The sequence below is a fragment of the Peromyscus leucopus genome, chromosome 3, assembly GCF_004664715.2.
Source record: "Peromyscus leucopus breed LL Stock chromosome 3, UCI_PerLeu_2.1, whole genome shotgun sequence".
NCBI classification, from domain to species: Eukaryota; Metazoa; Chordata; class Mammalia; order Rodentia; family Cricetidae; genus Peromyscus; species Peromyscus leucopus.
The window spans coordinates 124595529-124621078 of NC_051065.1; the positions used below are offsets into that span (position 1 = coordinate 124595529).

The 25550-nt window shown below is 43.7% G+C and overlaps 1 protein-coding gene across 2 annotated transcripts; it reads left to right on the top strand.

Annotated features, from left to right (window-relative positions):
• Positions 1-481: 481 nt before the first annotated feature.
• Positions 482-25198, top strand: Sinhcaf (SIN3-HDAC complex associated factor). 2 transcript variants are annotated; one of them, XM_028892420.2, is made up of 6 exons: positions 482-706; positions 14785-14931; positions 17036-17135; positions 18943-19069; positions 21833-21983; positions 24971-25198. In XM_028892420.2, exons 1-6 carry the CDS (start codon positions 504-506, stop codon positions 25128-25130), a joined length of 888 nt encoding a protein of 295 aa, XP_028748253.2. In that variant the 5' UTR covers positions 482-503; the 3' UTR covers positions 25131-25198. The 2 variants fall into 2 exon arrangements, with proteins under 2 accessions (XP_028748253.2, XP_028748254.1); XM_028892421.2 differs by lacking the exon at positions 482-706 and adding an exon at positions 6645-6758.
• The last annotated feature ends 352 nt before the right edge of the window (positions 25199-25550 follow it).

A 25550-nucleotide genomic window follows, 5' to 3' on the forward strand; every position in this document is an offset into this window, starting at 1 on the left:
GTGTGCATGTGGAAGTGAATTTGCAGAAGTCGGTTCTCACCGTCAGGTGGTCTTGGAAATACTTAAAGATTTAAAGACAAAACGTAAATCTCCCCTTCAAACAGAATTAAGGAAAGGTGAGGAAAACTATAAATTAAGTGGGTGCCTCCAAGACAACCTTCTCTGTCACCTCAAGCTAGAAACTGGGCATAGGTGCCCGAATGCTGCAAAAGTACCTTCCAGAACTTTCCGAGCTTAGCAGGGTCCTAAAGGGGTGCGGTTGGCGGAGGAGAACCGCTCACCTTTACGTCTTTCACGCCCTGCCACGCCCCCGCGTCGGCTCCCACCCCGGGGCGTTTGTTTACGTGACTTTGCGTAGTAGGCAGGCTCCGCCCCCGTCCCCGCGGGCCGCCGCGTTTCCCGCGCCGCGCGGCTTCTCCCCTTAAAAGGACAATAGAGGCCGCGGGAGCGCGCGCGGACGCCCTGCCCTCTCCCCGCCCAGCCCGCGACGCGCACGCGCCCGTATGCAAATCAGCTCAATTCAAGAGAATTTGGTCCCGGGAGCTGCGCGTGCGCAGAGGGAAAGCGGAATCTACACCTCCGTCCGCGGTAGCAACCGAAGAACTGCAGGAGACAATCTTTCTGGACTCGGCGCAGGCGGAGGGAGTGCTTGCAGGGGGTTGGCCTGGTGCAGTCCGCACCGTGGGGACGCTGCTGCGCGTGGAAGGTGAGTGATCCTAGTCGGGACACCGGTACAAAACTGTCTCCGAGGCTCCGCTTTCTGCGTTTTTTCTTTCCTCCCTTTACCTCCCCCGCCTCCTCCGTCCTTCCCATACACAAACACACAGGAAGTTTTGTCTTGGAGATGGCATTGCGAGGAGCGCTGTCCTCGTGCTCTACGGACTCCAGATTCCTTTGTACAGAGGTGTTGGATGTGCGCTTCTTAATTGGGGAGGGTATTTGAGGTAAACCGAAAGTCAGGGTGTGGGGAAAGTGAGTGCAGCGTGGAAGCGAACGAGTAGCGGCGGAGTTGCATCCACGCTGAAGGTGACAATGACTTTTCTCAGTTGTTGTGTTCTCCGCCGACCCAGAGAGCTGAGTCGGGGTCGCGGAACCCCTGTGGGCTCCGGCTGTGGTCTCGTGCGCCGCGAGCACCCGCGTGTTGCACTCCCGCGGCGCTCGCGATGGTTTGCACGCGGGTGCACAACAAAGCCGGAGCTCGTAAACTAACTTGCCACTACCTGGAGCCGGCGGCCACACGGGCTAAAGACAGCCGGTGAGGGCCAGCGCCGGGGTTGCGCGGCGCACGCGGCGTGGCGTTGTTGGCGAAGTCCGCAGGGACGCGTCTGCGACAATGAGCGCGCAGCACGCGGTCTCTGCACTCGGCCGGCGCCGAGCGGTCTCCGCAGCCCAAAGTTCGCCGCCGGTCTGGTCACCTGTAGCGTGGGTGCGGGCGTCACGCGAGGGGTGGCCGTGGCCCGCAGAGCCAAGCCGTTTGGATGGAGGCGGGGGCGCAGTCCACTGCAGGAGGCACCCAACTCTCTCTTTTTTTTCCTCCCTTTTTTTGTGTGTGTGTGCTCCACCTGACAAGCCACGTGCTCAGGGCCGCGGCCGGTCTGCGTCCGAGTGTCCGGCTCCGAGTGAGCTGCGGTCGCCGTCGGGGCTGTCGGGAGCAGGACAATGTGATTTCCTGGTGATGGCGTCTTGCCAGTTTCCAAAGCCCAGCGAAAGTCGCCAACTCGCAGCATACGCGCGGCGGAGACCTCCGGGCGTCTCTGATCGGGGACTCGGCAAAAGTTTGGCCCCGGGGGCCGGCGGCCGAGGGCGCCCGACCTCTCCTGGGGCCCCGCGCGCGGGTCCCTGTCGCCCCGACGCCGCCGGACAACAAAGGGCCGCGTGTGCCCGAGCGGTGCGGGCCGGGCGGGGCGCGGGGCGGCTTTTGTCCCTCAGGTCCTCTCGGAAACTTCCGCAGCGGCGCGGCGAGGCCGTGTCCGTGGGGGCACCTCGGCTTGCGGGTCACCGGCGCGGCGCGACGGAGCGCCGCTCGGCGGGGCGCACGCGTGGCCCGAGCTCCGAGGCAGGGAGGCCGCGTCTGGGAGGTCCGTGCATCCGCCTTTGAAGTGGAACTGTTGCCATGTTTGAATTACGTCAGGCCGAGCGTGCGGAGCGGCCCGGGAGCGGAGGCGCGGCCTTCGGGCGGCGCCGGCGGGGCGCGGGGCCGTTGTTCGGCGCAGGTGAGGGCGGCGGGCGGCGCGTGGGGCCCGGGAGCCCCGAGCGCTGCGCTCCTTCGAGGAGTGGAGTTCTGCACCCTACCCCAGGACCTCCGACTACACGCGGGGAAGTTTCGGTGCTCCGGGAAGTAGTGACTGAGGAACTAGGGGTGCGTGCCGTGCCGCCTTTGTGTGTTTACACGTGGGGCGAGCTGCGAAGCGTATCGCAGGTTGGCAGGGCGGCTTTTAGACGCGATGCAGTTTGTTCCGGTCACTAACACCCCAGCCCGCCTCTTGTTTTTATTTTATTCTCACCTTTCATTACTGCAGGTGATGAATGACTTCGGAGGCAGATGCTCATGACACCCCCCCCTCCATGTTAGGAGTTCGTTCCTAGTAGACTCTTCGCCCTGTCATGTTTTCTAAAGATTGAGGCAACTTTTGACTTCTTTTAGTAAGAGGTGGACGTAAAACTTGTTATTAGCAGGGTACTGAAAGCACCTGCTTTTGAACTGAAGTTTGCCACACTTGAAAATAATTTTTAGTGATCTGTGCTGCAAAACTGAACACGTTTAAATTGCCCTTTCTAAATGAAAGTCTGGGATTCGCTTTTGAGTCGGGGCAAAGGCTAAAAGTGTGTGAAGTATTCAGAGGATGATTTCGGAGGATGTTTTGTCCTTTAAGAAATGCAGGACACAGATAAATCTCAGACATGACCTTGAAGATTCCTGAGTTGGGGAGTAGCGTCTTTCAAAGATAGTAAAAGGATGCTGGGAAAAGTTGCTAGGGTATGACACTGCTAGTTTCACAAGTCCTGGGAACGGTGTTGACCTTCGAGTTACCCCTCTTAGACTTTTTTTTCAAGCTAACTTTTTTTGGTATGTGGCTCCAGGCATAGCTCAAAAATTATGCTGGTTTGACACATGGATGCTTCTTTGGTATTTGGGGTTTGCCTGCAGTCTAGACATCTAACCAGCAACATGGTGTCTTGCTTCTTTCCTGATTTCTCCCGTGTTTCAGTTAGTTTGTTAGCATCTAGGTGTGGCATTGACAGGGAAATAAAATTAGATGCTTTACCCTCATGTACCATACAAATTGAAATTGTTTGTTTGTTGTTTCATTAGAGAAACACATTCCTTTCGAGTTTTGTTGACCAAGTTAACATACTGAAAGGTAACCGGTCTTGGGGTGCATTTCTTTTGAAGTGACTAGAGAAAGCATATCAAGAAAACGAAAAACCTTGGGTGTTATAACCTTGGCTTTCCTTTGGGTGACTCTTGGGACACGTGAAAAGACAGGTGCTTTGCAAACATTGTTTGGTCTGGGGTGTTTTTGTTTTGTATTTCATAGCCTGCTTACTGTAAGACTTCAGTATCTTAGGAAAATCCACACACCATGTATAACTAAATGTTTCTGTTCTTACAATCAAGTGGTGCTTGTAAAAGAGACTTGAATGAGTTAAGAGAAAAAAGAAGACAAGGTTTCCACTTCCTTCTTGTGTGTGGTGTTTTTTGTTTTGTTTTGTTTTGTGTTTTTTTTTTTCTGGGTGGGTGGTGGGAGACTTTTAAAGAGCATTTGAGGCTAGAAGACTACTTGGAGGAGTTGGTATCTCTACCACATAAGTTTAGGCGTCAGATTCAGGTAGGTAAGTAGGTGGTCAGACTTTATTGGCTGAGTCATCTTGGTAGCACTGTTTTAAATACCCGCCCTCAAACTTGGTATGCTTGTGTTTTGAACCTCAGGTATAGCACGTTAGATAAGTGTTGTACCACTGTGGTACCTCCACAACTATAACACACACACCCCACCACCCTGACAGGGTTTCTCTGTGTAGCTCTCGCTGGCTCAGAACTCAGATCTACCTGCCTCTGCCTCCTGAGTGCTAGGATTAAAGTCATGTGCCACTACCACCCAGCTAAAATAAACTTTTAAATGGAAAAAAGAATTTATTTTCTCTCTTAAAAAGACATTTATTTTTATGTGCAATGACATTTTGCCTGCATGTATGTCTGTGAGGGTACCAGATCCCCTGGAACTGGAGTTGCAGACCATTGTGAGCTGTGATGTGGATGCTAGGAATTGAACCGGGGTCTTTTGGAAGAGCAGCCAGCACTCTTTTTTTTTTTGTGGGATGGGGGGTGAACACTGAAAGATCAGAGAAACAGAACAAGCCACAGCTAACCTCACCTCGCCAACTTTTCAGCCAAATCCCAATGGATCTCAGCTGAACTGCTAAAAAGCCTAAAAGCTTAAAAAAAGCCTCTAGTTCCTGGTCCTCATGCCTTATAGCTTTCTGCTTTCTGTCATCACTTCCTAGGATTAAAGGTGTGTGTCTTTCCCAAGCAATACATGAGATCTGAAGTGCTGGGATTAAAGGCATGAGTCATCATGCCTGGCTGTTTCCGTTGTGGCCTTGAACTCACAGAGATCCAGATGGATCTCTGCCTCTGGCATGCTAGGATTAAAGTCATGTGCTACCACTGCCTAACCTCTATGTTTAATATAGTGCAGCCAGTACTCTTAACCACTGAGCCATCTCTCCAGTCCCAACTTCCTAAGGCTGCTTTGAGAACCATTAACTTTCCATGCCAAGTCCATAGCTATTGCTTTAGAAATATGTGCTCAGGGCACACGTAGAGTTGGTTTGCTTGCTGCTGTAGCTGAAGGCCTGAATTGGGATCACAGCTTCCATGTCAGGTGACCTGCAACCAACTGTAGTAACTCAAGCTTCAAGAGATCCAACACCCACTCCTGGCAGCCCCTTTGGGCACCCTCACACTTGTGCACACACCCTACATATACATAATTAATACAACAAATGCTTTTTCTTTCCCTCCCTCCGCCCCCCCCTCCCAAACAGGTTTACTCTGTGTAGCTTTGGAGCCTGTTCTGGAACTCACTCTGTAGACCAGGCTGGCCTCACAGAGATCTGCCTTGCTCCGCCTCCCAAGTGCTGGGATTAAAGGCATGAGCTGCCCGTCAAAACAATCTTTTAAGTGTTTAAGCCATCTCCCCAGCTCCCAGGAACAATTCTTTAAAAAAAAAAAAAAAAAAAAAAAAAAAAACATTTTTCCCCCTCTAGAGATAGTAAGCCTAATTAAAACATTATCTGAAGCACTTGCTTAATTGTTCAGAAGTTTCTGGGGTTAAATGCCTAGGATGGGGGCCAAATGGTGTGGCACCTTTAAATCTTTAATCCCAGCACTTAGTTAGAAGCAAGCAGGCAGGATACCTGTGAGTTTGGGCCAGCCTGGTCTATCCATCCAGTTCCAGGACAGCCAGGGCCACACAGAGAGACCCTGTCTTCAACAAAAAAGAGAATGTCTGCAGTGGGAAGCTGATTCGCTTCGTCCAGTGTTTTCATTTGTGATAATGGCAGTCATACCTGTTTCCACAGGGTTGAAAGTGACTGAAATGTGGGCTGTAAGGACACAGCTGTTGTCCTCGAGCTGTTCTCGGGATTGGGCAGTAGACGTCTTACAGCTCAGTTACTTTGCCCAGAGAAATGCTGCATGGAAAGAGTGTGTTTGGCCCCTTCCCCCACCATCAGAAACCAGTTCTGGGAAGACACTGCCCTCAACTTCTGTTTGCTATTCCAGATCTGATTCAACCATTTTACACCAAAAAGTCCGGTGAATACCTAGTAAATGCCACCACTTCGTTCCTGGTTTCTCTACAGTGCGTCCCTGGGGTCCTGTACTCACTTTTGATTCTTCACAGATTTAAATGGGGAAGACTTTCTTTTGATTTTCAGATTTCTTTTTTCTTAAATTTTTTCTGCAACTAAGATTCTGGTATTGTAGGACTAATTAAAAATCTAATCCAAAAAGAAAGGCATTTGTTTTCAAGGTGAGAAGGCTTGCTTTCTCCACCAGGAATACAAGGTCACAGATACTTGCTACTACAGAAATTTTGTTCTAGTACAAAAGTTGAAACCTAAGCTAAAATAATTCATTTCTAGTTGTGTGTTTTGTTTCAGTCTATTATAAGTTTGATTGATTGAAGTAGTTCTAATTGTGAGACTCATTTCTCCTAATTGCTCCCCTCTTGAAATAAGAATGAACTATTTTTCTATCATTTTATGAAATTTGTTTACCATTAATAATCTTAGTAGATCATTTGGTTTATATTTTTGTGGGAAGTCTTTAGTTAAAAAATTTAAATATTATGGAAAAACTTCTTTTGAAAACTTTGTTCACTTATTCTGTGTATTAATTACCAAATTCGTATATGTACGTGTACCAGGTATGTGCCCGGTGTCTGCAGAGACCAGGAGAGAGTGTCAGAGTCCCTAGAACTGGAGATCATAGATGGTTGTGAGCTGCCATATGGGTGCTAGTAATTGAACTAGGGTCCTGGAAGAGCAACAAGCTGAGACATGTCTGCTGTCCTTTTTTTTAAAATAATTTTCTTTTTTCTTTTTCATTTTTCAGTCTGCCTTTATGTTCATCTTTGCTGTCCTACTTTCTTGGTAGTAAGCAGATGCCCATGTGTAGAGTTAGTGCATGGATGTAATCACGACTTATTTGTCCCGTCAGGGTTTAACAGAGGAGATAATGCAATAAATAGGTAAGTGAAATCTCATTTGATAGGTAAGTGCTGGTTATTGTGGCTCAGGCCTATACTCCCAGCACCTAGGAGATGTAAGCAGGATAATCAAGAGTTTGGGGTCATCTCAGTTATATATTGAGTTCAGGGTCATCTGCTTCAAAACAATAAAATTCATCTGAGCAGTGGTGGCACACATCTTTAATCCCAGCACCCAGGAGGAGGCAGAGGCAGGTGGATCTCTGAGTTCAAGGAGAGCCTGGTCTACAGAGGGAGTTCCAGGATAGCCAGGGCCACACAGAGGAGAAAAAAAACAAACAAAGCAATATTGAAATGATGAGGGGATGGAGAGATGCCTCAAAAGTTAAGTGCACTTGATATTTCAGAGGACCTGAGTTCAGATCTCAGCATACATGTCACATGTACATCCCTGTAACTCCAGCTCCTCTGTGGGGGTTCAATAATACTCCCTTCTGGCCTTCACTGGTCCCCACACATGAATGTGTGTACACATGTAGATATACCTATGTGTGAATACAAATTAAATAAATTTTAAAAGAATAAAGACATGTAAAGTTGTGAATAAACCCTGGGTGAGGGATGGAAAGGAAGCCATCTCAGACAGAAACACTAGCCTGAGCGCTGGAGTGGCTAGGTATCAAAGCTGATTTGGCCCTCCTGGAATACCAGTATTACAAGTTGTGAGCAGCTGGTAGGCAGGGCCAGCTCCCGAAAAGCTTTGAATTCCTTGCCAAGGAGTTCAGAGCTTAGCCTGCAGCCAAGAGTTGGTACCCTGGAAGGATGATTAATATTTGAGCTGTAGGAAGATAACCATGTTCTAGAAGTTAGTCCTAACAAAGACAGGCAGTAAAGGAAGGCAGCATAAGGACCTTTATGAGATTAGATGGGAGAGCCGTGGAGAGAGTGATAGGAAGACAGCAGTTGACTTTCAGATTTTTGTCTGGCTGTGGATCATAACCAAGGAAGCTGACGCTGCAACAGATTTGGAGAGGCAATATTATCATCAGTGTGGGGCATTTAAAGGTTAGAATGGTTTCGTAGTCACGTGGCTGTATTGCTCTCGAGAGCAAAAGGAAGAAATTGGATCAGCTGGGGATGTTGGAGAATTTCCTGAGAGTGGACTAGACCAAAACTAATGACGAAATGAAATGTTGAGGAAGAAGAGCTGGCATTAAGACAAAACTGGCAATCAGGGTTGTTGCTTGCTTGATGCAGTCCTGTCCTGAGGCTCCAGCCCTTGTGTTGGTGTGTAATATTCAAGAGTTACGATTTAGCTGTATTTTAAGATGACATCAAAGTTTAGGAATGTTCCTGAAGTGTAAGTCAGGTATGTGCCTGTCTGTCTGTGGTCTCTACTTAATATTTTTGTTAGAGTGGATTACTTAACGATCTTCCTTATGACCCCCCCCCCCCCCCCCCGCCACCCTCAACCCCCCAAGTTTATGTTTCACTTTTCCTGCAGGAAACACTCAGTTGAATCCCTAGGATATATTCTGGGACTGGAAAAGTTTATGTTTCAGTAATGTGCAGATCTTACCAAATTCAAGAAAAAAAAATGTGCCCTGGTATTTTCATATACTTGGTAGGAAGTGAGATTTCACCTTAATATTGCCAAAGGGTGGATAGAATTAGAAGCAATTTGGGTTTTTTGTTTGTTTGTTTATATCCCCCCCCCCCAGTGTTTCTCTGTGTAGCCCTGGCTGTTTTAGGATTCACAGTGTAGACCGGGCTGGCCTTGAACTCAGATATCTGCCTGTCTTTGCCTTCCTAGTGCTGGGATTAAGGGTGTGTGTCACCATGCTCAGCTAGAAGGAAATTTCTCTCTATCTCTCTCTCTCTCTTCAAGAGATTAATTTTTATGTCTAAGCGTGTTGGTGCATTTGGGTATGTATGTGCACATGAGTGCAAGGACCTGTGGAAGCCTTCCTCTGGAAGAGAGAGCATCAAGTGCTCCTAACCACTGAGCCATTTCTTCAGCCTCCCTAGAAGCAATTTCTTAATTGTGAAGAAGTACTAGATACCTTTTCACCATTTACTGTATGGCTAAGTGCTGTAACTGATTTCTGATTGCCTCTTAGAAAGCTGACAGAGAGGGCCGGGCGGTGGTGGTGCACGCCTTTAATCCCAGCACTCGGGAGGCAGAGCCAGGCGGATCTCTGTGAGTTCGAGGCCAGCCTGGTCTCCAAAGCGAGTTCCAGGAAAGGCGCAAAGCTACACAGAGAAACCCTGTCTCGAAAAACCAAAAAAAAAAAAAGAAAAGAAAGCTTAGAGAGACTCCTCCCCTTCCCTCATCACTCCTAATCTTAGTTTCCCTTTGTGTTGTGCACATGGGCAGACCTAGCATTTTTTTTCTTAATATATACCATCTAAATTCCAGAGGCCTGGGTTTATGATTTAATTTTTAACCTGTGTTGTCTTAGTGGAAGACTTATTTATGAGTTTGGACCCCTTTCTTGTAAAGTGAGTTTTAAGCTCTGCCAAATGGCAACTACAGTTAATGCTTAGGCATGTGGTTTCTTAGAGATACTGAGTACGTGTTTGGAGCTCTTTGCAAACAAGTGGGGTCTACAACCTCATACTCAGCTTCCGAGCAAATTAAAACCCATCACTTTAAAAGTGTTGAGGTGAATTTGGAAGCTTTAATGCAGGTATCTAGAAGTGGGCAACAAAAGTATTACTCCTGCTTTCCCTAGGCACTGATGCGGTGTGTTTCACTGTTGACGAATTCTGCAGCCCAGTGACCTGGCAGTGCGAGAAGAAACAAAACACTCTTCTGTTGACCCTTTGTGAAGAGTGTTGCTGCAGTTACACTGTTTGCTAGGTTCTGTGAGCACAGGTGATTAAAGAGCACACACGATTAAAACGCCAGCATTACCAGTTGCAGCAACTTGGGGATCCCCATACCACGTGGTCACCAGTGGGTTTTTATGTTGACTTTGCCATTTTCTTTTTCTGCCTTCACTCCAAAGTTGTCTTTGGATTTTTCTTTGCTGCTTTACAAGGGTTGTTCTGTTGTCTGTTCTGTAGTATCAGCAGTGGTGAATTGTCTAGCACATCGATACCTTTCCATCTGTTTTGTTTGTTTTTGAGACAGGGTTTCTTCTCTGTGTAGTTCTGGGACTTTTGCAGATCAGGCTGTCTTTGAACTGGAGATCCTCCTGCCTCTGCCTCCCAAGTGCTGGGATTAAAGGCATATACCACCACTGACCAGCTCCATCTGTTTTGCTTTTAAGAAATTTACTCAAGCTCTCTAAGCTTTTTTGGATTCTTGAGGTGAATGAAAGTGTGATGATAATAACATCTGGGTTGTGGGGGTCTTGGTTAAGAATGGATAGCTTGAGGAAGAGAATAAAGCAAGAGTCAACTTCATGTTTACATTTTCTAGAGGATATAATTATTTTCTATGTAATTTATTATTTACTTATTTTTATGACTTAAAAAACTAAAGTGTTTTACAATGTACAACAGGCTCCAGCATAACACTTTATTGTAGTTATAGACAGAATCCATATATAAACATATACATCTGTATATAAATAGTGGAAGTGGTTCACCATGTCAGGTGCAAGGAACAACTTACTTTTTAACTATATTTCTTAATTTTACCTGTGGCTGGAGGCGGGACAGGGCACTAACCTGAGGCCTTGGCTTTAGTTCTTCTCTTTGTTCCTGCTTGAAAGCCTTGGCCTTTTCAGGGCTGCTTCTTGCCCTCTTTGTAACTGGACATGATGCCTGTGGCCCTTTCCCCAGACCCCAGTACACTGTTTTACTGTTTGAGACACCAATGAAGGTAAACATAAAAGATGCTTTTTCTTGTCTTATGTGTATGTGTGTTTTGCCTTTGTGTGTGTCTATGCACCAGATATGTACCTGGTGCCTAAAGAGGCCAAGAGAGGGTGTTTGATCTCCTAGAACTAGAGTTAAAGATGATTGTGAGCCACCATGTAAGTGCTAGGAATTGAACCTGGGTCTTCTAGAAAAGCAACAGGTATACTTAACTGCTGAGCCATCTCTCCAGCCCTTCTTATTTTGCATAGGATCTCATGTAGCCCATGCTATCCTAGAACTCCTATGTATAGGATGCTGATCTTGAGCTACAGCAGTCATTCTGCCTCCACATTTTAAATGCTGGGTTACAGGCACGGTCCATGCACTTAGCCATAAAATTATATATGTATGGGGAGGTGCTATGCACATGAATGTGTAGTGGGGGCCAAAAGAGTTTTGGATCCCCTGGAGCAGAAATTATAGGAGTTAGAGCCCACCCTCGTGAGTGCTGAGAACAAGAGATCCTGAGCTGTCATTCCAATTCAGCCTTTATCTTTCATATGGGAGATTAACTCACCTTTTTTTATTTTGATTTTTATTTATTGAGAATAGTATTTATAGTCACTCATCCTATAACTTTGCCAGCTATTTACTTTGCAACAAAATATGTTAAGAGGATATTTATACAAGGAAGTTACAGGAAGGAGTATGTATGTTGAATGGATACATTATTACATATTAACTATTGTGGAATAAATTGAGAAATCATAGCTTGTGGTTTCTGGCCTATTTGCATTTATGACTTTCAGATGCAATTTGTATGTCATAAAATTTACTATTCATATAGTTCTGCGGTTTTAGATATTCAGTTTGTCATCACCACCGCTGTCCGTAATGTTAGAAAATAAGTTACAAATTTAAGTCCTTTCTAAGATGAGATTGTGTGGTGCCTGTTCTGCTGTGAGCTGCAGCGGACTGACCCTCAGTCAGGAAGCAGGTGATTGCCTCTGGTGCAGAATGGTGTGGTGAGAATGCTCCCAGTATAGATAAGATGCATGCTGACCAAACTATTTGAGCAAGTGAGGCAGTTCCAGAACTACTTACTGTTTCACAATTGGGACTTGGAAGAAGTAAAGAACAGCCACCAGGTTGCTTGAAATACCAGGAATCTCAAAATCACAATCAAACTGCCAGGCCCACCCACCTCTTCAGCTATAACCTGATTTAGGGGCGCTGTGCTGTGTCTGGCTTCACTACAGGGATTGGGTAGATGTTTTTGGTTTTGAATATAACTGACTCCATAGATTTCATGAAAATACTTTCAGTTAATTCTCAGGGCTCCCCAAACCTCAGTGGTTAAACACAAACCACCACTTTAACGGGCTGCTGTGAACAAAGCTTGGAATGAACACCCTCTGTGTTTGCTGCAGATTCCCAGGTGCCTCTTTAAGGGTGTGGAAGAGCTCAGAAAGGGCTTTATAGGGTTGAGTGGTCATCTGATAAGAGATGACTTGGGTTAGGATCTTGCCTAACTTCTCACAGCACTGTCTAGAAGAGGATGGACCCTGGGTTTCTGCTCCCACCCCACCCTTGTTCAAGCAGAAGCTAGTCCACAGGAATGTGGTGGGCTGTTAAAAGTCATGTTCAAATTCTTGACAGGCTGGTGGTTACTTTTGTGTGTATCCTCACCAAGAAGAACATTACTGATTGGCTTCACTGTTGAGCGGTGGCTGTAGCTTGTCAGTGTGATGAATGGACCAAACTGGCTTCTTGGCAAATCCAGTCTTGAAGGCAGCTAGCCTCACAGCTTAGAGACGTCTGGGTGCCCTGTAGTTTTGGCACGGTGTTTTTCTGGGGGGAAGGGAGGGGCTGTGAGGGTAGAGTTTGTAGACTGCAGGCATGGAGCTTTGTTGTGTGTACTTCCTTTGTCCTTGCTCATGAAGAGGCTGAAGTTTCCGAGCGCTATTGATGATTGTAAGAGGAACTGTGGACTTTTGACCTTGATGGCAAGGGTGTTTAGAGAAGAAACAGGAATATACATGTCTAGTTTCTTGGGTCTGTCATTTGATACTTGCTGTTTTGGCTGAAGTGGCATGACCATTTGTTTTGGAGGACATTTTCTTTAAATTTTCTTGAGTTCAGGTTAAAAAAACAAAAACAAAACCCTCATCTTAACTTTTTTTAAAAAACTTATTTTTTTCTTAAAGATTTATTTATTTATTATGTATACAGTATACTGCCTGCATGTATGCCTGCACACCAGAAGAGGGCACCAGATCTCATTACAGATGGTTGTGAGCCACCGTGTGGTTGCTGGGAATTGAACTCAGGTTCTCTGGAAGAGCAGCCGGTGCTCCTAACCTCTGAGCCATCTCTCCAGGCCCTCTCATCTTATTCTTCAGTTTTTTTGTATTATGTACTTTTCTTACTTTTCTCCTAACAATCCAGCTACTTTGTTTTTCTGTCTTAACAATTTTTACAGGTAGCTGTTAGTTTAGACTTAATAAAGTGTTAGTGGCCTTATTCATCCATCTTTGCCCGCCCCCTGCACCAAAGAAAACACCAAGAAACATGGGGTTAACAGTTGCCTATTTAGCTGGATGTGGTGACACAGACAGAGGCAGGCAGATCTCTGAGTTCCAGGCCAGCCTGGACTACAGAGTGAGTTCCAGGACAGCCCGGGTTACACAGAGAAACTCTTGTCTCAAAACAAAACAAAAGGGGTTGGGAATTTAGCTCAGTGGTAGAGTGCTTGCCTAACAAGTGCAAGGCCCTGGGTTCGGTCCTCAGCTCCGACAAAAAAAAAAAGCAAAACAAAAAAAACAAAGATACACATGCCTCTGGATATTTGGTTACATGTGAACCTCTTTGTACCTGCTGTGGTCTGAACGGCACTGGGCTCAGGCAAGAGATGATCTAAGTGACAGATAGGAAGCTTCACTGCTCTATAAATTCCAAATATGTGCAAAGGGAATTGTACCTTTTTCTTTGCCTGATGATTTTGTGGTAATTGGTAGTTGGGTGCACACATCCTGTGGCCATTGGTTTTAAGTTTCCATATTTATTGTCCTTCCACTTGGCAGACCAGACTGACCTTGAACTCATGGCAGCCTTGCCTCAAGTCTCCTTAGTGCTGGGATTACAGGCATGTGTCCCCTAATTCAGATCTGGTAAAGTTGACCTTAGATGTGGAGTCTGACTGGCCTCCAGCCTAAAGATAGTTTTTAGCCTTCCTTAGTATTGGGATTTTGACCAGAGGAGTTAATTTCCCTCAGTAGTGCATGGACATCATTTCTAAACTCCTAAGGTTGGATTTCTGTGATTTTCCTATCTTCCTTTCAGCTAAAGGTGACTGTATAGAACTTCCCATTTATCAAAGAGCACACCAACACCAACACCTTCCATAGAGGAAGGAGCTCCTTGTGTCTTGGGAACGGAGGGTCATGGTGAATGCACACAGCTTTCCTATCGGGGAATTACATTAATGCAAAGGCACAAAATACCAAGATTGTTATAACTAAAGTTTTAGGCACATTCTTAATGGCATGTGTGTATGCAAGGAGGCACAGTAAAGAAATTGCCAACATGACCGACCACTACATGATATGACTAAAGTTTTTATTGTAGATATGAGAGAGAGAACAACCAGAGGCATCTGGAATAGTCCAGAGCAGAGGGAGAAAGCAGAGTGAATATGGTCAGCAAACTGGACATGGCCAGGGTTCTGTAAGAGAAAGGAGACTAACCAGAGACAGAAGAGAGAGCATAACGAGACTAGCAAGAGCAGAGAGCCATGAGAATAGATCGGTTACAAGGAGGAGAGTAGTTGGATGAGCTTGAGCCGGAGGGAGTTTAGGGTGGAAGAGGTGAGAAGGGCTAGTGTGAAACCTATAACAGGTACTTGTGATACTGAGGGACCCCGGAGCCCAGAATGGGCTTTGATAGGCTGATAGGTGCCACAGGTATTACGTCCCTTGAGGATTGTGGTATAGTAAGTTGGGAGGGTGTGTGATTTAAGAAAAATGCTGTCCCGTTTCTAGAATATTGGCAGGGAGAAATAAAGGAGGTTGTGGATTTAATGCCTCCTGGCTCCAGGCATTTCTGCATGTTCTGTAGATCTGGGGGAGCTCCTCTCTAGTTTGTTAGACTTGGTTATAAACTTACCTGTGCTGGGGGTAGGGTTGAGTAGAGCAAAGTCCTTGCATGGTTTTTTGTCATTGTCCTTAACAAAGCTGCGTCAATCCCCTTGTCTTTACAGCTATTGCCCAGAAGAAAAGATGTTTGGTTTTCACAAGCCAAAGATGTACCGAAGTATAGAGGGCTGCTGTATCTGCAGAGCCAAGTCCTCCAGCTCTCGGTTCACGGACAGTAAACGTTATGAAAAGGACTTCCAGAGCTGTTTTGGGTAAGATTAGTTATGTTCCATTCTTAGATGGAAAAATAGTCAAAGTGTGTGGAAATATTTCCATGCAAAGCAATGGGAACAATCTGCTAATATTTAAAATCACTAGTTTTCTAATATCTGGATTAGTGAGGATTCATGTTCTTAAAATAACTTGCTGAAGAGGATGATAGCCATATACTTAATATTCTGCCCTGAAACTTACCAGGGTACGTTGACTTTCCAACAGTACCTGGACGAAATAAAATATTTAATGTTGAACCATTTCCTGCGGTAGAAGATAGATAGTATGCTTGAGAGAAAGAGTGCTCCTGCATTTGCATGACACTGATTTTGATTGATTGCATGTGCACTTTGTTTTCAAGACAGGGTCAGTAGCCCTGACTGTCCTGGAACTTGCTCTGTAGACCAGACTGGCCTCAACTCAGAGATTCCCTTGCCTCTACCTCCAGAGTGCTGAGATCAAAGGCATGCACCACCACTGACTCCCTGATGCATGTGAACATTTGAGTGCTTGTGTGTGCTCTGTCATTCACGCTGGGGTCGGCACCCTTGAGTGATCTTGCCTAGCTTCTTAGGCCAGGCCAGCTGGCCTGTGAACTTCAAGAGATTCTCCTGTTTCCACCTTTCAACTCTTAGAGATGAGAGCTGGGATTACAGATGCACATGACCATGCTCAGTTTTGCGTTGCACACCTCCACACCTGGTTTATGTAAGTTCCGGATATTTGAATTCAGATCCTGCTGGTGTTTGTTCAGGAAGTGTTTCACACACTGAGCAGTCACCCCAGACCACATACTACTTTGTCTTAAAGCATTTATTGTTTGCTCATTGCTAATTCTAGACATAGACTCTGTCCTACTGTTTTTAGTTGTTTTTTTTTTTGAGGAAGGATATCCCTATGTACCCCTGGAATTTGCCATGTAGGTAGATCTAGCTTGCTTCTTGACTGCTGGGATTAAAGGTATGTGTATTATCCTTTCTGGCCTACTGTGTTTTTAAAGTGTGTGTGTGTCATTCTAGCCCATGCTACTCATAGTATAGTAGCCCTCTTCCCTCTACCTCCTGAGTACTGAGATTGTAGGTATGCATCACCGCAGCTCAGACTTTGTATTCTTTAGTTTTAAACTGTTAAAATGTAGTACATTGGGGCCCTTAAGAACACTTGTTGCTCTTCTAGGAACTCTGGTTCAGTTCCCAGCACACACGTGGTAACTCAACTGTTCGGAATTCCAGTTTGAGGAGATCTTACTCCTTCTGATCTCTATGGTGCCAGGCACACACATGGTACACACTTATACACATAAAAATTAAATAAATCTGATTTTTTTGTTTTGTTTTGTTTTTAAAGGCAGAAACACTGTGTAGCTTTAGTTGCCCTGGAACTCACTATGTCTATACCAGGCTGGCTTTGAATTTAAAGAGATCCAACTGCCCCTGCCTCCCACGTGCTGGGATTAAGGGTATGCACCACTATACCTGACTTAAGAAAGATTTTTGAATGGAATACATTGATATGATTGGGTCTCTAGAAGCTAGTAAATTTTTAATTGAAAATTTCGCGCTCTCTCTCTCTCTCTCTCTCTCTCGTGAAATCTACCCATCTCATTCCTTTCCCACCACTCCCCCATCATTTTTTTCTTCCAATTTCAACTACCCAGGCTCTTTTCTCTCTTCTTTTTTTAAAAAAAGAACCCACTGAGGGGCCTGGCATGATGGTGTACACCTTTAATCCCAGCAATCTAGAGGCAGAGACAGGCAGCTCTCTCTGAGTCTGAGTGAGGCCTGACTAATTCACAAATTGAGTTCTAGGACAGCCAGGAGTGAATATTGAGACACTGTCTAAAACCAAAAAAAAAAAAAAAAACCATAGGATTAAAAAAAAAAAACTAAAAGAATTTATTTTAAAATACCACTGACTCCACTTAGTGTTGCCTGTATGTATACACATGGGTGTATGACCACTTACTGGCATATTAATTTCATATCTGAAATGCACTAGAGAAACAGTGGACTAGATCATGTTAGGATAGTCAGAAATCGCATCTATGAGCCATAAATGGATGTATTTTTCTCCAAGCGTGATAACATTCTGTTTTTCTCGCAGGTTGCATGAGACTCGCTCTGGAGACATCTGCAATGCCTGTGTGTTGCTTGTGAAAAGATGGAAGAAGTTGCCAGCGGGATCAAAAAAAAACTGGAATCATGTTAGTTCATCTTTTTCTATCTCTTTTAAAATAAATTCACACCAGCATTCCCAATTTAGGAAATTCTATATCACTAGGATAGAAAAGGCTAAAAGATAAAGAAAAACTAGCCTGGTGTTGCATTTCCTGGTCTGTCTACAATACCCTTAGTGGAGATTTTGTTGCACGTTGTCAGATTCTAAGACTTCATTTCTAGTAAGTCCCAGAGTTAGACGTGGATCCTTTTCACTTTTAGACTGACATGCTGCTTCGAACTCATGAGCGCATAGGTTTAGTCTTGTGTTTACTACCTACGTACTACTTGTCTGACAGGCTATAAAGCTGTCAGCTGTCCACAGAGCTACTGTGGGACCTGAATGAGGTAGTGCCTATAAAATGAAAGGCTGGATGGATGCTGTTCGGGATAAGCTGTGTTAGGTCAGCAGTGTTGATGTGGATTCTGTTATCCTTTTTACTTTTTTTGCCCACATCACTAGAATTATATAAAATATGTTTAGATATGTTTGTATTTTTAAAATTATGTCTGTGTAAGTGTACCAGAGGTGGGGGCTGTTGTATCCTTTGAAGCTGTGCCTGGGCATGGCACTCAGTCTGCTGGAAAAGCGCTCCCTCATTTGATCTAGATGATCTGAGCAACACTTTTTTAATGTTATTTTTGAAGATGTATTTATTTTCAATCTATATGTGTGTTTTGTCTACTTTTATGTATGTGTGCCACACGTACCCCTGGTGCCTGCAGAGGCCAAAAGAGAACGTTGGATCCCCTGGTACTGGAGTAGAGATGGCTGTGAGCCACCAGGTGGATGTTGTGACCCGAATTCACTTTCTGCAAGAGCAGCATGTGCTTTTAATTGCTATACCATTTCTCCAGCCCCCAATGCTTTTTCATTTTTGGTGCTAGGGATTGAACTAGAGTGTGGAACATGCTAGATTAAACTTGTACTGCTTAGTATCCCCTAGTCTAGAGTTTTGTTAAATTCTTGAATAATGTTAGGTAGCTTTTCAGATTTTTTTTTTTTTTGCTTTATTAAGACAAAGTCTCATGTAGCCTTGGCTAGCCTCAAGCTCCCAGTATGGCAGAGGACAACTTGATTCTGATTTTATTACCCTGTCTCTCAGGTACCAGGGTTACAGGTATGAGCCCCCATCTGTGGCCAAGATTTATGAAATTGACATTACATAAAATATTTTGCTTAATTAGGCGTTTTCTTTACACAGCACAGTGCTGCCTTTTGACAGTGTTAAATCACTGCAGTGGGTTCCTGTGGACCTGTTACCATACTGTGTAAATAAGCTTTCCTTTAATAGCTTGTCTGAGGAAATCACCATTGTGGTATTTGAGGGTGATGACAACCTTTTATTTTTATTTATTTTATTTTATTTTTTTGTTTTTCGAGACAAGTTTTCTCTGTGTAGCTTTGCACCTTTCCTGGATCTTGCTCTGTAGACCAGGCTGGCCTTGAACTCACAAAGATCCGCCTGGCTCTGCCTCCTGAGTGCTGGGATTAAAGGCGTCCGCCGCCGCCGCCGCCGCCGCCGCCACCACCACCACCCGGCTAATGACAACCTTTTATGTTGAAGGCCTAAGAAGTAGAACCATGCCATGCTAGACAAGTGAGATGAAATGCTGCTGTGGTTGATAAATTTAGGGATTAGCATGCAGAGTGGTCTAAGTCGCGCTTATTCTTTTCTATCATGTTATGGTTAAAGGTACAGAGGAACCCTTGTCACTCACTCTTGAATATAAAACTGGTTCTCAAGTAAGCATAGGCCCAAATGGCATTAAATATTCAGTATTTTCTTCCAGGTGGTAGATGCAAGGGCAGGACCCAGTCTAAAGACAACACTGAAACCAAAGAAAGTGAAAACTCTATCTGGAAACAGGATGAAAAGCAACCAGATCAGTAAACTGCAGAAGGAATTTAAACGCCACAGTGAGTTTGTTTTTGAGCACCATTACTGAATTTTAGTGTTTTATTTTTGACCGGGGCTGGTTTTACAGTACGTGAATCCATTTCCTGCTTACTGTCTGCTAAGTACTGAGGTGGACCCCTTCCTGTTTTGGAGTCTTAGCCTTTGGAAGGTACTATTGAATCAGTGACTGTGTGTTCTTTTTCTTTTCTTTTTTTTGTTTTTGTGTGTTCTTATTTTGATATCTTAAAGTAACTAAAGGGGCTTGGGAGATCCTGGAGTGTATAAAGAGCTTGCTGCAAAAACATGAAGACTTGAGTCAGACCCCAGCACCCACATAAAGGCTGGGTGGAGCGTGCAAGGGAGCTCATCGGGAAAGGCAGTTGCTGCCCAGGCCTGACAACTGGAGTCTCTAATCTCCAGGACCAATGTGTTAGGAGAACCGACTTCCAAAAAGTTTTCCTCTGACTTCTGCACGTGCACTGTGACATGTATATGCTTATATACATACACTAATAAATGCAGCAACAACAAAAAGCTGGGCAGACATGCCTGCCTGTGATCACAGCACTCAAGATTCAGAGATCCCTGGGACAAGTGAGCACTGGATTTAGTGAGAGACCCTGCCTCAGTAAAGATGTTAGTCTGGCTTTCTCATACCATGGGTAAACATGTACACAGACAAAACCAACATTCTCCTTCTCTTCTCTTCTCTTCTCTTCTCTTCTCTTCTCTCTCTCTCACATACAAACACACACACACACACACACACACACACACACACACACACACTTACACACACTTACACACACTTATAATAGGTAGCTACTTTTTCAAAGCATACCAGGACAGTGTGTCTTTTTTTTTTTTTTTCCGGTTTTTCGAGACAGGGTTTCTCTGTGTAGCTTTGCGCCTTTCCTGGGACTCACTTGGTAGCCCAGGCTGGCCTCGAACTCACAGATCCGCCTGCCTCTGCCTCCCGAGTGCTGGGATTAAAGGCGTGCCCAACCACCGCCCGGCGACAGTGTGTCTTTATTGACATTTTAATTTTCCAGACTGCACTGCCAGCTTGTTTACTTGGGTTTTATACATAAAGAAATTAAATCCTGGAAATGTGCAGAAAAGTCAGCAAATTAGTGGACACAGCATTCAACCAAAGCCTAGATTTCTGGAAAGGAACTTTAGAAATCATCACTCACATGGAGGAAAGTAGCTTCTGACCTTTCAGTGTAAGACACATGTGTTATGTTGGAATGTCAAGTTCATACTGGGTTCATAGACTATTGGTGGAGGTTGTGGTTATCCATATGTTCAGTTTAGACTTTAGACTTTGAAAATGGAAACAGCCTCTTGTTACTGTATAATACCTGTTTAACCCTGGGGACCTGAGGCAAAACTGCTAGATTAAACACACAAGTATTTCATAATAAGAATGTAGTTATTCACAGTAGATAGAATGGCTAGTTTGTTGTCGTCTTTTTATTAATTTAGTTACATGAGTCACTACTACAATAAAGATAAATGAAACTTGATAAATGTTTTGGAGGTTCTAATTCAAAGAAGCCTGAGACTTTGTTTGTTGCCCACCTGCCTCGTGCTCTTGTTCATGCCTAACTAATCCTTACCAATTAAGACTTAACAATTACAGTTCTTCATTGTATACAGTTGTTATATATCTTGGTATCCCAAAGTCTTAGATTAATCTAAGGGCAGCTTTTAAATGTAAAAGTGGTACACACTGAAATTTGAAATGTTTAGGATAGAGAGCCTCCCTTACACAGAAGCTGTCTGCTGGTGTTTGGGAAGTTTGAGAATCCTGCTAGATTACTCCTTTCAGGTGTGATACTCGTGAAGATTTTGTCTTTAGGAAGTTGAATGCCATTTATTAAAATGAAATAGCATACAAATAACACATGATATTTTATTTTAGATGTTTAATTTTACATTATTTATGTAAGGATTTTTAAAGAGGAACTTGTGAGATCCTTACATTTATAAGCTTTTGTTTTCCTTGAATGCTAGAGCTCAAACCTAAGGCTTTGTGCCAGGAAAGCACTTCACTACTGAACTACACCTCCTGCCCTTGTAAGCACTCCAGAAAATGTTTCAGTGAGGCTGGAGAGATGGCCCAGGGTGTCACTGCTCTTGCAGAGAAGCTTGGCCCATCAAGCACCCTTATCAAGTAGCTCATGACTACCTCAGACTCTAGCTCCAGGGCATCAGATAACCTCTGGTCTCCAAGGTTGTCTGCATATGTGTACATGTACACACAAAATCTAACTAAACTAAAGCTTTGGTGTTTAATAAATAATAATAATTATTTCTCTGAGTTAGAGAACTGTTCTATCCATGTCCTGGATAGACGGGAAGTTTAAGTGGTGGTTTTGGTCTAAACAGTACTAAAAAGCATAGTGACCATCAACCAAAAGGTTTTCCTGGCTTTTCATTCATCCATCCATTCATTCATTCATTCATTCATTCATTCTGGTGGTTTGAGATTGGGTCTCTACATGTCTCTGGCTATCTTAGAAATCACAGTGCTGATCAGGCTATCCTCGAACTTAGAGAGAGTGAACCCACAGAGATGGTGTGCCTCTGCCTCCTGAGTGCTGGGATAAAGGATGTATGCTTTATTTTCTGGCTTTTAAATGCATGGCACAAAAATATGCTGGTGTAGCTCTAGGTTAGTAAATTATTTTGTGAGTTGTTTTTCCATATAGATAAGTGGAGCAGCACCTGGACTTTGCACATGATGAAACTGGAAATGTCTTTTGTGTTTAATGCAGATTCTGATGCTCACAGCACCACCTCAAGTGCCTCTCCAGCCCAGTCTCCCTGCTACAGTAACCAGTCAGATGATGGCTCAGATACAGAGATGGCTTCCAGCTCTAATAGAACTCCGGTTTTTTCCTTTTTAGATCTTACCTACTGGAAAAGGTAAAAACCAAAGAAAAATTTGTTTATAATAACCAACCCATCTCAACTACTGACTACAGTGTTCCAGGTATATAACAGTTGAAAGTATTTGAGAAATAACTCGTGGCACAATTAGGAAGTTGGATTGGCAGGAATTGAGCAGACCTTGAATTTAAGACATACATCAAGGTACTTAAATTTACATTGATGGAGTAAGACCTAGCTATTCAGACAGTTATCTCTAAAAAAAGGACAAGTGGTTTAAAGTCTCTTAAAAGGTGTCTTAGTTTCATTTCTGCTTGCTGAGATAAATATGTGGGGAGAAAGGATATTTTAGCTCACAGTTCCAGGTTACAGTGTCTGTCACCATGGGGAAGTCATAGTAATAGAAGCTTGAGAGAACTGCCCACATCACATCCGTCAAGAGCAGAGGAAATAGTGTGACCTATGTGTGCCTGTGTTCAGTCAGCATCCTCTACTCTTTCACAGTCTAGGATTAGTGCCACACATAGTGGGCAAGTTTTCCCAGCTCAGTTCTAGATTATGTCAGGTTGGCAGTTAAAATTATCGTAGTGATAGGGAACACTCAGGCCAGATAAAATGTGAATATGTGGCCAAAGACCAAAAAGAGTCAATAATTAGAAAAGGGAAAATATTTCCTAAGAAAAAGTAGTATCTCTAGGATACAGAAAACAGATAAGACATTTTACTTGTAGACATGCCTAGAACTACAAAATATGAAGGACAGTATAGGTCTGTATGGAGAAAATACACTGCTTTCACAGGAACAATCAAGACACAAAGATGGATTCTTTGAAATATGCATAAAGCAAGCCAGAAACCAGTATATTAATGTCTTCAGTTGACTAAGAGATATTAGCTCTGAGCCAGGCATGGTGACCTTTAATCCCAGCAATTATGACACAGAGGCAGGCAGATCTCTTGAGTTCAAGGCCAGCTTGGTTTACAGAGTGAATTCTAGGTTTTGAAAAACCAATAGAACGAGAGAAAGAGACAGAGACACAGAGACAGACAGACAGACAGACAGGCCCAAAATAAAACTGTATTTAGCAAAAAATATCTTATGCACAAGTGCATGAGACAGTTGACAGGAGCCAAGCATGATGTCTCATGCCTGTAATCCATTGAGGAAGGAGGATCACGGGTTTGAGGCAGCTCTGGACCCTGCTTCAAAACCAAACAAATTATTTTGACTGGAAAATAGAGTTATCTACAAAGGGACAAAGAGATCCTAGATTAAAATTGAGGAATGGATGAAATAGTAAATATTGAGGTAAATTTAAACACTTTAAAAATTATGTAATTATGAACTGGGCCTGGTGTTGCATACCCTTAATCCCAGCACTTGTGAGACAGAGGCAGGTGGATCTCTGTGAGTTCAAAATTAGCCTGGTCTACAGAGGGAGTTCCAGGACAGCCAGGGCTACTTAAACTGTCTTGAAGCGCATGTGTGCGAGACCAGAGTTGAGCTCCCAGCATCCTGGTGTCTGGAAGGTTGTAACTGCCTATAACTCCAGCTCTAGGTGATATGACATCTTTTGGCCTTAGTGAGCACCTGTACACACACAAAGACATACACACACACATAAATAAATAAATAATAATAAAATAGAGGAAGAGGGTTATTGTTGAGTCTGTGGTAGTAAAGATGATGGTGGATTTAAAGTGTCCTTGCCTTGCTGATACTAAATATACTGAGTAGCTAGAATTCTATGAAGTGACTAAAGCCAACAGACAGTGTTGAATTAGTATAAGTTAACCTGTAATCAGAATTTTCCTGTCCTGACTTCTCGGTCCCAAATAACCTACTCAGAGGCTGAATATGAATCATAAATACTTGGCCGATAGCTCAGGCTTGTTACTAGCTAATTATTACACTTAGGTTAACATATATATTATTTATTTATATTTAAATATATGCTTTGCCACATGGCTCACGGCTTATTACCTCATTTTCTATACATCCTGCTTGCTAGGTGGCTGGGTGACATCTCCTGACTCTGCCTTCCTTCCCATCATTCTCAGTTTGGCATTCCTGCCTGGCTACCAGCCTGTCAGCTTTTTATTAACCAATGAATGATACATATTCACAGTGTATAGATGGATTATTTCACAGTATTATCCCATATAAAAGACAGTAAAGTAGGAAGAGTAGGACAGAAAAAGTGAAGTAATATGGTAGAATAGGGCTGGGTATATAGGTTCTGATTAATATGTGTAAGGACCTAGGTTCAGTCTATACCTAGCTCTTCCTGAACAGAAAGGAATAGTAGAACCCAAATTAATTAGTGATCATAGTGATAACATTAGCATTTCAAAGATGGATAACCAAAGAATCTAACAAGGTAAAGTATATTCTATACAAGATAAGAGACAGAAAAATTACATCCAGCAAAACAAAGTAATAGAAACCAACCCATATAAATGGAAGTGGAAATATAATACAGATTGGGACATGCAAAGGAACATAACTGTGTGAGCTTGAGGTTGATTTTTGATCTCAGCACTGGGGAGGCAGAGATGGAATCCCAGGGTTTTGCTAACCAGCTAGTCTAGCCAGATTGGTGAGCTCCAGGTGAGGGGCAATTGAGGAAGACACCCCATGTTAAACTCAAGTTTCCACACATTTGCATGTGCACATGTGCACACACAAGTTCCACATCAAGGTGTATGAGTAAATGACTATTGCTTTTAGGATATAGAGGTAGATTAAGCAGGATTGTTTTTTCATAAATAATCTGAGTATCTAAGATCAATAAAGTACATAAATCCTAAAGGTAAGTGTAGAAATAAAGGGAATCAAAAGGAAATAGGCAGAAAATCAGAAGAGTAGGATTTACTAAAAAGATCGGACCAAAATGTGTTTCGAGAGAGTAGAAGCTGTGGGACTGGAAGGATGGCTTGGCGGATAAAGGTGGCGACAGCCAAACTGAACTTGAGTTCTGAAAATGCACACTTGTAATATATCTTGTTCTCCTTTATTTTAGACAGAAAATATGTTGTGGTATCATCTATAAGGGCCGTTTTGGGGAAGTCCTCATCGACACACATCTCTTCAAGCCTTGCTGCAGCAGCAAGAAAGCGGCTGCTGAGAAGCCCGAGGAGCAGGTCCCGGCGCCTCTGCCCATCTCCACTCAGGAGTGGTGACTGAGGCTCATGTAGAAGGGAACAAAGAGTGATTTAAACTTTGAAAAGACCACAAAGCAACAAACTGACCCTCCTATTTTTAACTTGGATACCTGCTATTCTGCCAAAAGACATTTTCTAGAATAGTTTTTAATGGGTTACCCGTCCCCCATCCAACAAACTCTGAAGCCAGTTTCTAGCTTACAAGAAAAAAGTGTACATAATATTTAAGATGCTGAGTATTTCATAGGAAAGCTGAATGCTGCTGTAAAGTGCTCTTTAAGTCTTTTTTTTTTTAAATCCCCTTTAATGAACAAAATTAGGGGATTTCAGGGGACAGAGATGGGATTTGTTGTGTGATAAACCATACGTAGTTTAGTCTTTCTGTGGAGAGGCAGTGGTTGGGGCATTTTAAAATGGCTGGCTACACTTGTTTTCCCT